Consider the following 12,868-nt stretch of genomic DNA (forward strand, 5'->3'; position numbering starts at 1 on the left):
TTTCAGGGAGAAAGGGGTGACAGAGGGGACACAGGGACTAAAGTAAGTACCACCCAAAATTTGAGGATAAACTGATCATTGTTTATTTCTGAGTTTGATATTTATCATGGGGAATTTGGTTGTGGTTGTGGTTTATTAAGGCTGTGCTCATTAGTATTTTAGGACAGCACATTCCTATACACATATGTGATCTAACATATCTTCTCAACTCTCCATTTCACCAAGCATGTGTACTGCTTTCTCCTTTGTCCTACCAGCAAACATTATGACCTGTAGTCAGGAAGTTTCTCTATGCCAAAACCTCTTAATGGGTAAATTGGGAGAAAGGTTGCTGTACAGTACAATGTATGATTACTGCTTCTTATTTGAGTTCTGATTTTTTTTTCTGGAAAGTGAAGAGAACAATTTGATTTGTCCCAATTGAACAGTGTTGCAATAATCCTTTAAACACCAGTGTAGATCTCTACCTATGTGTTTTTCACAGTGCCACGGGGATACAAGTTGGCTAGAAGGTGGGCTGATAGTTTCAGAATTAACTGCCTAAAACTCAACTGTGTTTCCCATTTTTTTTTTTCTTTTGAGGGCGAACCAGGTCAAGATGGCATAGGACTTCCAGGTCCACCTGGGCTTCCTGGTCCCCCAGGACAAATCATCCACCTATCCAGTGATGATGTAAGCATATTTGTATTTTCTGTTTTTAAAATACTTCCCTTTTGCTCTTACTCTTCTAGAACAATGGAAGGAAATCGTTCCTTTTTTTTGATATGGGTACAGTAGTCGCATTGGCCCATGAATAAGTCTAGCCAGGTTTTGGGTTAATTTTTTTGGCTTAAACATTCTGGACTTTTAATTGGATAATGACACCAATGTTCTATATTCTAGCTAGGTTAGAAGTATGATCTGTTTGTCTAAATTACTCATACAATCCTTTACACATTTAATAGGGAGTGAGGCTGATTGACCTTAGTAGAACTGAATGGATTGTATTGTCGAAGGCTTTCATGGCTGGAATCACTGGGTTGTAGGTTTTTTTGGGCTATATGGCCATGTTCTAGAAGCTATGGTTGAGTTAACAGAATTTATCAATTGTTTATAAGGATAGTCAGATACAGACATTATTGTCTGTACGTCAAATGTTTTAGTATTATTACTCAGATTTGTTTAGCACTTTAGAACAGGATTTAGTCTTCTTGCTAAAATATATTTTTTTTATTTTTAGACAAATTTACCTTTGTTGCCAGGCCCAGAGGTAAGTAAAATGCAATCAGTTTTCATTCCTTTATTCTGAGTTTTAGAAATGGATCTCTGTAATACAAATTTCCAAGAAAATAAAAGTAGCTGCATAGCAAGCTATAACATAAACTGGTTGATAATATTCTAGAATCCTGTTGCTAGTCTTCACCAGGATGGAGTTAGTGGAGTGTAGCTTTGTGTCACCTGTCTGTAGTTGAGTTAGTGGATCTCCTTTGGGGACTAACAACTAGAATTCAGGCATTTGGATTTTGTGCCTTGTGTCTGGAAATGTATTTACAATAGTTAACAAGAGCAAAGAGTTTACGAGTGTGAGGTTGGACCACACCAAAGGCATTTCTAGGCCAGCCTTCTTGTCCCACGGTGGTCAGCCAGATGCTTGGAGGATGTCCAGAAGCAGGAACAAGTACAATTGCATCTTTCCACTCATGTTCCTTAGCAATGGATAGTCAGAGGCAAAGCTGGCCTCTCCTACTTACGGATTCTTTCTGAATTTGTAGTGATTACATTTAAATCATTGCTGTCTCTGATGTATGTAAGAAAACCCCAACATACTAAAAAAATTCACACCAGCTTGCTGCTTATAATATTTTCTCTAGCCTTTTCTGATAGATAATATTCCATTTTCTTATTGCAGGGCAAACAAGGGCATGCTGGGTTCCCAGTAAGTACCTTTCCTTGTCATAATTGTCAGCCATAGCAAGCTGTGCTCTTGTTGTGAATTTTCGACTGCTGTATAGTTTTGCTGCTTATTGGATGGGCAGGTGGATCTCAGAAGACTGGATTTTCTATCACTTTTTCTGAAAACAGGGGAAAATTCATCAGCCATTCAAGTCAGCATTGTAAATATGTCTATACGAGCTGCTAGGATCTGATCCTGCTTCTTATTTTAAAGGACTGAACTTCCCGTGTATTCTGACTTTGCACCTTACTAGCATGGGTTTTATTTGTGTGTGTGTTGAAGCCTACTTTTGATTGTCCAACAGGACTATCCATTATATGTAACTGACCTCTTTAGAACTTGAGTAAATAAATGTTCTAAAAATAAACATGTGAGCAGGCCCTCAATGGTTTTATAGTAGGGTTTCTCCAGATTTTTCTGCAGTTGACAGTCCCCAACAAGGCAGCAACTAATTCTTATGGAGAGTAATTTGCTTGAGTTTATCCTCAGAGCAGCCTCATTGTTTGACCAAATAGAGTAGACTACAGGAGAAGAGCAATAAATAGTTCTTTTAGTGATCGGGGGTCCTCCTGATGTTTTGGACAGCAGTTCTTATGACGCCAAGTTAGCATGGCAGATGGTCAGGGGTTGTGAGTATTTAGTTCATAAAAAATCTAGAAGCCATCAGTACAGGCCTTCCTTAAGTTACAAAGAATATAGGTTCTGTAGGATTGTTCTTAAGTTCAATTTGTACATAAATCAGAGCAGTTACATTTTAAAGTGTAACTCCTGCCAATATATATATTTTAAAGCTTTGGGTAGCATAAGGGTCAACATTCTTGTAATGTTTGATTTGCTGTCTGTGCCCCTTTTCCAATAGATTTTGCCTCATTTTCTGTCTGTGTGATAATTAGATTTTGAAAAAAAAAAGCTTGTTGTGGAAATAAGGATTGGTGATAAATCTTAAGTGGAGACACCTTTTCCCATGATAATTCTTTCAGGAATGAATTTTTCTTCTTCTTTGTGGTCTCAGTGAAATCACACATACAGGTCTTGTATGCAAGTGCAAGGCAGCTTGAAATTCTCTATAGCTTTAAGAGGCTTCCTAGTGGTAGCCTCGCCCATCCTGTCCTAGAGGATATCAAGCCATCATGTGAGGCTGGCACTTCAGTTCCTTTTGTCCGCAGCAGTTAGCAGCAGCAAGGAAATTATCTTAAATAAATTGCCTATATTAGTGTTTTGGACTCGGATTGGCTTGACTATTCTCCTGCCTTTTCCCTTACTTTGGTCTTTATGATGACCTTTGGATAGTTTGACTACTCTTTGGTTACTCCTCCTTGGTGGTTTTTTCCTGTGTTTGGCTTGGACTTGTTTTTGACTACTCTTTCACTCACTATTAAAATTGACCATTGGATTTGGACTGACTACTCTTACCTGTGCCGCTCTTGGCTTACTCCTTCCCTGCACTGCCATACTCACCTGTCTTCTAATTATGATTACCTTTGTTAAGAAATGCACAGTGTGTAGGGAAAGTCTTCCAGACACAGATGGACATTCAATGTGTCTGCTCTGCTTGGGGGCGGCTCACATCGTAACGGTTGCCATATCTGCCAGACCTTTGTCCCACAAGCGAATAAGAGCCAAGAACTGTGCCTGAAGACACTCCTTTACGAGTGGGCACTTTTGTGGTTAAGAAAAGGGGCTCCTCGGAGCCTCCAACTGTCACCACTGCTACAATAACCCCTGAGCCATTTCAGACATGGGTGATGGATGCGGGAACACCTCCTGTGGAGGGAGGCTGCCTCACTGGGTTTCCCTCCTCACTGAGTCTCCCTCCTTGCCCCTGCAGCACAGTTCTCTAAATAGGACAAAAAAACCAAGAGGAAATTGGCAATGCTAGCATTTTCTTTGGACCTGCCAATGCCACTCCAGCTGGCATCACTAGGGCAAAAATCCTCACCTGCACCTGCCTCACCTATTTGCAGGAGCATAGATGCAGCTGCACTTCATTCTCAGGCATTGCCTCCCTTGAAAAATGCTTCTACAAGCACCTCAATACAATGCCTCCTCCCTCTCCTGTAGAGAAGTGTGATCACCAATATGCAAGCACCCATCAGTTGGGGATTCTGTTGCTGGCATTACAGAGCCACTCGCACTATTCCCCCATCCAAGGCCCTTTGGGACAGAGAACCCATATTTCTTTGTGGTCTCTGTGAAATTGCACCTATGGAATGGGCCCTGTTCAGGGAGTTCTCCTTACCTACAATATGGCTTGAATGATCCCCCTTCACCTTCATGAGGGTCTCTCAGCAGCCATTCTTATAGCTCTTTGCAGGCATCATCTTGAGGCTCCCCTTGCAGAGAGGTCTTTTATGGCTGGGATCTGCAGTATATTATCCTTCGTGTCCCACTACAAGCTGGATGATTTCTCCAGGGAGGATGCTGCCTTTGGCAGAGCTGTGCTTTTTTCCTGTGTGGCATGACTCCCTCCTCCAAGATGGGAAGCTGGCTACTCACCCATAGGTGCGATTTCACAGAGACCACAAAGAAGAATGGGTTGCTTACCTCTAAACATGGTTACAGGTAAGCAACCAGTCATTTCTAGGGATAGATTCTCTCACTTTCTGTTGTCTTACCCTGTTTTTATCTATAAGTTGTTTGTAAGTCAGATGTTTGTAACTTGGGAACTGTCTGTACTATATTGCCCTAAGAGGAAGGGGGATATTCGAGGTGGGAGAAGGGAATGCTGGAAAAAAGAATTGTTCTGTTGATTGCCTCTTGTTGAAAAGATTATGTTTGAAGATGATTGCCTTGATTCCTCAGCTGCCTCTATGATTCCATCTATAGGGGCCTGTTGGACCAAAAGGTGATATTGGATCCCCAGGTTTTCCAGGCTCTCCAGGACTTAAGGTATGACAATGCAAAACACTTTCTTTAAACTTTCTAGTGTGTATGTTGGTCAAAAAAGGACACATTTCTCAATTGGCTCTAAATCTTGTTGCTGTTTTGTCCAATTTTCTTTCCAAAATTAGAAGTATCCACTATTTTTTGCGGGGTAGATGAGGGACTGCCTTAGTGTTACAGTGATTTATTAGGAGATATGCTGTATGACAGCCAAAAGCCCATTATTTTAGTAACAGCAAAAGATCTATATAAGAATTAACAGCAAATGTATATAATAGCACCTTAAATTTCTCATTTTAACTTTTGTGTCTTGGAATTTTTAACAATGTGTTTTTAATTTGTTTTAAGCCATTTTGAGTCCCAAACTGGAGAAAAGGTGGGAGAGGAGTAGTAGTAGGAGGATTATAGGAGTAGTAGTGAGAAGGGAAAGGGCACTTTTAGGATTAGCCAAAAACTTGCATTACTTGCTCATGTCAGCCAGTCAACATGCAAAATTGCATGTTGTAGATCTGATCCATCATCTAGCTGATGGATAGAAGTAGGCTTTTCTAGTGTAGAGTCACACAGCTAGGTTCTGTTGGCTGGTTCACCTATGTAGCAGTGGTTGGAACAAGCAGCATAATTCTGAACAAACCCTCAGTTTTCAAAATATATGAAAAATCTTTTCGTAAGTAGGACAACATTTGAGAATAATTGCATGCATGTAATGTATTGTTGAAGGCTTTAATGGCAGGAATCACTGGGTTGTTGTAGGTTTTTTGGGCTTCTAGAACATGGCCATACAGCCCGGAAACCTACAACAACGCATGTGTGTAATGTTGTAGAATTGCAGAGGAAAGGGGTAAAGAAAAAAGAAAAGAAATACAATAGAAAACGCAGACCAGATTATTGTACAGGTTGAGCACCCCTTATCTGGAATTTCAAAATCTGAAGTACTCTAAAATCCAAAATTCTCCACATGGGTGGCTGAAGCAGTGATATCTTTCCTTTATGGGGAATGGTTCGCCATACACAAACTATTTCATCCACAAAATCATTGCAAATGTTGTATAAAATTAGCTTCAGGCTATATGAATAAGTTGTATATGAAACAAATGAATGTTGCATCCCAACTTCGGCCACTTCTCCAAGATATTTAATTATATACATACCCGTATATTCCGGCATATAAGACAACGGGGCGTATAAGACGACCCCCAACTTTTCCAGGTAAAATATAGAGTTAAGACGACTCCCATGCATAAGACTACACCCGCATATAAGACGACCCCTAACTTTTGAGAAGATTTTCTTGGGTTAAAAAGTCGTCTTATACACCAGAATATACTGTATATCCAATATCCAAAATATTTCTCACCCCAAGTATTTTAGATAAGAGATACTGGTACTAGATTGTGGTCTATACATTGGGATACATTTCCTTTGGAATGTTACATTAAATTTTGTAAAGTTAATGATTTGATAGAAGACTTGTCTTCATTCCTGTCTTTCCCTTCTCTGAATAGGGTGACAAGGGAGAACCAGGAGTGATTATTGGCCCTGATGGAACAGTTATAGCAACTACTTCAAAAGGAGAAAAGGTAGAAAAATAACATATTCTGTTTTTCTTTGAAAAATATTGCTTACATACCCAGTTCCAATTTTCTGCAGTGAAAAGGTGGAAGACTACATTTTGCATGGTGCATGGTGCTTTGAATGCAATTGTCCTGTTTCTTGGCAGGGGGTTGGACTGGATGGCCCATGAGGTCTCTTCCAACTCTATGATTATATGATTCTGAGCCAGGAGCAAAACCCTCTTAAACAAGCAGAAAGATCATGGGTCTCTGACTCCATTGTGCTCCTGTGCTCCGTTGTGCCCCACCCCATTTTACTTTTTGATTTTGAAAAAAAATCACTGGGATTTCAGAGATGTGAATTCCATCTAAAATCTGTTGGGAACCACTTACATCAGTGTTTTTCAACCTGTGGGTTGGGATCCCTGGGGGGGGGGGGGAGGTCATGAGAGGGTGTTAGAGGGTTTGCCAAATACCACCAGGAAACAGTATTTCCTGTTGATCATGGGGGTTTTGTGTGGGACGTTTGGCCCAATTCTGTCATTGGTGGGGTTCAGAATGCTCTTTGATTCTAGATGAACTATAAATCCCAGCAACTACAACTCCCAAATGTCAAGGTAGATTTTCCCCAAACTCCACCAGTGTACACATTTAGGCATATTGAGTATTTGTGCCAAGATTGATCCAGTTCCATCATTGTTTGAGTCCACAGTGTTCTCTGGATGTAGGTGAACTACAACTCCAAAACTCAAGGTCAATGCCTACCAAACCCTTCCAGTATTTTCTGTTGGTCATGGGAGTTCTGTGTGCCCAGTTTGGCTCAATTCCATCATTGGCAGAGTTCAGAATGCTCTTTGATTGTAGGTGAACTATAAATCCCAGCAACTACAACTCCCAAATGACAAAATCAATTCTCCCCCCAACCTCACCAGTATTCAAATTTGGGTGTATCAGGTATTTGTGCCAAATTTGGTTCAGTGAATGAAAATACATCTTACATGTCAAATATTTACATTACGATTCATAACAGTAGCAAAATTACAGTTATGAAGTAGCAACAAAAATAATTTTATGGTTGAGGGTTGCCACAACATGAGGAATTGTATTAAGAAGTCGCTGCATTAGGAAGATTGAGAACTACTGACTTACATTGTATTGCACTCACACCATTCAATTCTTGTCCAGAAGGAGAGCAGATATTTTATAGGCTGGTTATATGACAAAAACTACCACCACCACCCCCCCCCCCCCCCCGCACACACACCTTATTTGGAGTTATGTTTGGAAGACTTTCCTCATAACTGGCCAGGAGGTTACAAGGGAGTCATCAGGCATGGCCTCCAGCAACTTTCAGGCAAATTGTTGTCAGTATTTGCATTAGTTATCAACAGTGTAATCTGTGCATTGATGTGCTTTATGGCCAGTGTTGATTAAGATATACCTTCCTGTTGTCTGTGTAGAGCAGGAGTGAGAATCTTGTGGCCCTTCAGAACTGCAACTTTCATATCCTTACCATTGGATATCCTTGCGAATTATGCTGGGAACTGCAGTTCAACATTAAGCAGAGGGCTGAATCCTTTCACACTACACAATGCATTATGATTTTGGGATTGCAGTTTCGGGATGGGTACTTAGATTGTAACTTAAAATTCTCAGCCAGAGAGCTTCTCTGGCACCTCTAACCAAACTAAAGGACTAGAATTCCATAGGATAGAGCTGTGTCAATTGAAGTGGAATCACAGCGGTATAACTGTGTACTGTAGAAGTGCTTCATATAGAGCATCCCTTCTTTCTTCATAATTCTGCAAGAGTAGCAAGTGGATTGACTGTATTGAGACGAAAGGTGATCTAAAGCAATAGCTATCATAGCACTGCTGTATCTGAAACTATCCTGGGACTGGAAAAGTTCTGCTTGCCATCTCCTAACCTTTTAGCCCCATGTTGATCACCCAGGCAAAATAATGTGGGATGCTCTTTACCATCCATCCCATACCTGATGGTTTCCAAATATGATTCAAATACACATTAATTTCTAAAGCTAGGTGGGGATGATGAGTATTGCAATCCAACAGAGGATGCCAGGTTTCAAAAGGCTACTCTAATAGAAACATCCTTTTCTAATGGCCTTCACTTTTTGTATCCAGGGTGAAGGAGGCCCAAGAGGACCCATAGGACCATTAGTAAGTTACAAATTGTATCTTTTCTTCCATACAAGGGATTAACATAGATGTAAACATGTCATTATTTCACTGGTGAAACATTTATATTTTTATAGTATCATTTCTATGTTATTTTTCTTGTTCCTACATTTGAAAATATAGCAATGCTTGACAAAGAAACTGCACAAAACATTTCCGTGTTTGTCTTCCCCTCACTTCAAGGAGGATAAACACAGAGGATGGTAAACTGTAAGAAGTTTGAGAAAGTTGTACCTCTCTTCCTCAGGTTTTCTTTTCCAGTTGAAACCGAACATTCTGTATTTTCTGAATATGCCAAATCTTTATTGAGTTGGGGTTTGGGGGCAACTCATCAAGGCCATTTTTAATGTATTTGTGCAAACTCTGAGATGTTTTTGTGTTGCTCCGTTTTTGTCAGCCATCTCAGCAACCACCACAATATTGCTGTTACAATGAAGGGTCATCTGCCAGCTTACTTCATACATTGTGCATGACATATTAGAGCCAGTACAAGAATTTACATTTTGCAGTCTCTTGTCTTTCTAATTCAGCCTTATGCTACTATTTTCCTTTCCTTTCCTTTTTTTCTGTTTCCTTTTATAGGGGCCACCTGGGAGGCCTGGGCAGAAAGGAGAAATTGGCTTTCCTGGAAGACCTGTAAGTATTATTAATAATTTTAGATGTTTCTTTTCAGTGTATATTATTTGAGTAGAGTGGGAAATGAGAATGCCAAACTGGATGGGACCTGGTAAACAGTGCCAGCTCTCAGTTAGACAGTGATTTACATAGAAGGCTTCAGAAATTAATTGCTAAAACATTGAACCATCAATAAGGAAAAAAGGAAATAATTTTCAAATAACTCCAGGTCTCACTTCATACACCGGGCTTCTCTTTCCTTCCTTGTGCAACTTCCCATCTATTTCTCTTTCCTGGATGAGATTATGACCACACCAGTCCTTCTAACGCCAAAAATTCCCCCGAAGTCCATTTTGAAACAGCCATCCTTTCTTCAGCCAAGATGTACTCAAGTTGTGTCAAAGAAGTCCCACAAGCACTTCTCCACCATTTTATATACTCACTACTTCCATAGATTTCCTGGAGTGATTGCCATACTCTAATCCTGTATCTTAACCACTGACTCTAGCAGGGTTGTGTCAGGACTAAGAAAAGACAGAGGTCATCATGTGAAGGCAACCTTGAACTTTATTCAGGGATCTGTAATAATAGCAAGGGTGTCATTATCTATGTGTATGCAATAGCTGTAGCCCAAAGGTGGGAATTGCATGGTCCTCCAGATGTTGCTGGACTTCAATCTCCCAGCTGCCATAACTCATCCTAGCCAATGATGAGGAAAAGTGGGAATTGCAGCACAGCAACATCTCGCCTCACATAGACAGTCCTAGCCCTCTCTTGAGTAGTCAGTCATTCAAGACAAAACCACAATTCAGCATTTTCCCTGTTCAATGGTTTTTGGATACAGGAGTGGAAGGAGCAGATCTGGAGATACTGTTTATTTCTTCTTTTAGCCTTTTCACACCATACTATGTGTAAAAGAAAGATAGTGGTTACAGTGCTGTGGGTACATGGTTTGAGTCCAGAGTATCGAAAAGACTGTATTGACGCTTATGAGCTGGCCCAAATTCTGACACCCTCAAAGGAGGGCTTTCAGTTTTGCCACCATCACAGGCACTTGTGAGGACATTAAAAGAGAGATTCTCAATGGATGCTCTTTGGCTCTGGAACCCCTTCCAAGGCAAGTGTTGTTGGACACTCCACTGATCTCCTTCTTAAATAGGAGGTTAAGATCTCCTATTTAGGCAGGCTTTTGGTTTCTCACATGTTGAAATAGCATTGATAGTGGTGTGGTATGTTTTTATCTTGCATGCTTTTATGTATTTTAAACTGTTCTTAATTATTTGCTTTTATTAGACTTGTTGACTAACTTTTTATAACTTCTGTGTGTAGCATTTTAGCCAAGTTTTGTTTTAATTTTTGTAATCTGCCTTCGGTTCCTCAGTGGGAGGAAGTCAGGGTATAAATTGAATAAAGTAAAACAATAACACATTTTCACATTTGTGTTGCATCTCAAATGGGCCCAGTATGCTTTATTTCTTCTTTGCAGGGTCGCCCTGGTATGAATGGACTGAAAGGAGAGAAAGGTGACCCTGCTGATCCCAGCGGAGGGTTGGGTTTAAGGGTGAGTGGAAACATTTCTATTTAACTTCCATGCTGAAGGCACGCATGTTACTTGTGCTCTACCTGTGCTCCCTCAGCACCTGGAGTGGGGATTCTCAAGCTCTAGCATTATGTGAAAAAGAATAAAACCACAAGCCTTCCAAGGTGCATCTAAAAACAATGATGTTTTTGCTGTTGACCTAGTAGTTAGTATTAGCGTAAGACATCTGCGGAAGCTGAATACAGAGAAGCTTTGTGGCAATCAAGTCCACTGTATAGGAGACTATCCTGTGAATTTGTCCCCCTTCTTTGGTGTAATTCTGCATTTGGTCTCAGGGGATAGAATTAGAAAGATAGGCAATATTTCTAAAACTAGTATTCCAGTTTTCTCTCATGCTCTGCTTGAGAAACATATATATTCACACTGCTTCTACCACTTGGTTTCTGGGGAAGGACCTTAGACAAATCATGCAGGTATTTGCCAGTGCACTGGAAGAATCATTTCCTCAGATATCTTCATTGCACAACCTAGTCATGGATGATGGCTAACAAAATAACTTGAAGTCTTTCTGCTACAGTATGAACTTTGCAAAGCATGGGAGAGTAATTATTCCTTCTCTTGAGTGGGTGGTGGAAGGAAACTGTGTGTGTTTTTGCGATAGCTGATGTTACATAAGATAAAGAGACACAGCAAACTTTAGTGTACATTCCACTGCCTATGTTTTCTTCCTGTTGTTCATCTCTTGAGTTGACTATGAATCCTGAGTTTAAATGTCATGGTCTATGCCAGGATTTTCACCCTCAGTAAGAACAGATTTAAGGGCCTAAACATTCTAAAGATGATATATCCTGTCTTTGTCATGAATACTTTTTAAACAAAAGGTTCTTTTTATTGCAATTTCAATGTGAGAGGTTATATCAGAGCAACTTCTACACTTTTACACAAAGGATGACATTAGACATACAGTCTCTATATAACTACATTGGATACACAAACAAATTAAAGCTACATTGGCTAACAAACAAGGGGGATTTTATCACATCTACTCAGCATTCACACTACACACACACACAGTCATTAATTACATGCATACATCACCATTATTCCTCTGTCTCCTGGAGAAGAACACCTGCACTTAGGCCAGATTGCTTCCCTGGAAATCTGCCACTTTTCCAATACTTTCATCACTTCCAATGCTTTTCCAAAATGCACTCCTTCCCATCCAACCTGTGGAGGCAGGCGACCAGACTTCTGCTTTCCATTGCAGATCTGTCACCCTGCAAATACACCTACTCTCTCTTCTTCCCATGGAGAAGAGCAGCGGGCAGGCCAAACACCTCTGGTCTGCCACAATTTTAGAATATTAGAAGGTCTCTTATATAGCAATATTTCTTGCTGATGTTGCTCCAAAAGTTGTAAATGAATGACAGGCAGCTAAAGCATATTGATTTTATTAGGTCCTGGACAGATGTTGACTTTACTTCCTTAAGCGATAATTGGTTTTCTTTCTTAAGAAAGGAGCATTGTTTGCTGCCTTCTTAACAGAGCATTATCTTTGACTATGTAAACATACTGTTTTCCACCAAGAGTTCAATGGTTAATCATTGTCACACTTCTCATTAGCAACTTTTAATTACAGTTCAGCAGTGTAGTTGTTTTCCAGGCCTCAATATTTTAGAATTGTGTCTTCAGCCCAGTTAGGCCCCAGTCATACTTCTTTCAAACCACATATCATATTTATCCATCACATCTGATCATGGAAGCTGAGCAGAGTCAGCCTGTTTTAGTAATTGGATGGGAAGCCACCAACAAAGATGAGATGCTTTAGGCAATATTTCAGAGGAAGGAACTGGCAAAACCACTTCCTAAGTATTCCTTGCTGAAGAAAACCATACGTTGATAGGAGACTTGAAGACATGTACTATAGCAGCTTTAGAGCACACAGAAGCAAGATGGTTGTGCAGAGATTCTGGGTCACTTCTACACTCACAGGCCACATGAAGTTATTGGGTGCTTGTGTTTCTCTTTCCCTCTGTGTAGGGTCCTCCAGGGATTCCTGGCCCTCCTGGCCCACCAGGTCCTCCGGGCACCATGGTACCTGTTTATGACAATAATGTGAGTAAAGGCCTAAATACATTTCACTTGC

At 40.4% G+C, this 12,868-nt stretch overlaps 1 protein-coding gene across 7 annotated transcripts in view; it reads left to right on the forward strand.

Moving 5' to 3' along the window:
* Positions 1–12,868, forward strand: part of COL18A1 (collagen type XVIII alpha 1 chain) — a 191,993-nt gene that overhangs the window by 163,121 nt on the left and 16,004 nt on the right. For all 7 annotated transcript variants that reach the window (XM_067462128.1, XM_060771389.2, XM_060771380.2 and 4 more), the window contains 10 exons: positions 7–42; positions 583–672; positions 1,220–1,249; positions 1,889–1,915; positions 4,760–4,822; positions 6,322–6,396; positions 8,514–8,549; positions 9,150–9,203; positions 10,669–10,743; positions 12,763–12,837. In XM_067462128.1, the coding sequence (XP_067318229.1) occupies positions 7–42; positions 583–672; positions 1,220–1,249; positions 1,889–1,915; positions 4,760–4,822; positions 6,322–6,396; positions 8,514–8,549; positions 9,150–9,203; positions 10,669–10,743; positions 12,763–12,837 (561 nt within the window). The remainder of the gene's footprint in view (positions 1–6; positions 43–582; positions 673–1,219; positions 1,250–1,888; positions 1,916–4,759; positions 4,823–6,321; positions 6,397–8,513; positions 8,550–9,149; positions 9,204–10,668; positions 10,744–12,762; positions 12,838–12,868) is intronic.

Source organism: Anolis sagrei, chromosome 1, assembly GCF_037176765.1.
Source record: "Anolis sagrei isolate rAnoSag1 chromosome 1, rAnoSag1.mat, whole genome shotgun sequence".
NCBI classification, from domain to species: Eukaryota; Metazoa; Chordata; class Lepidosauria; order Squamata; family Dactyloidae; genus Anolis; species Anolis sagrei.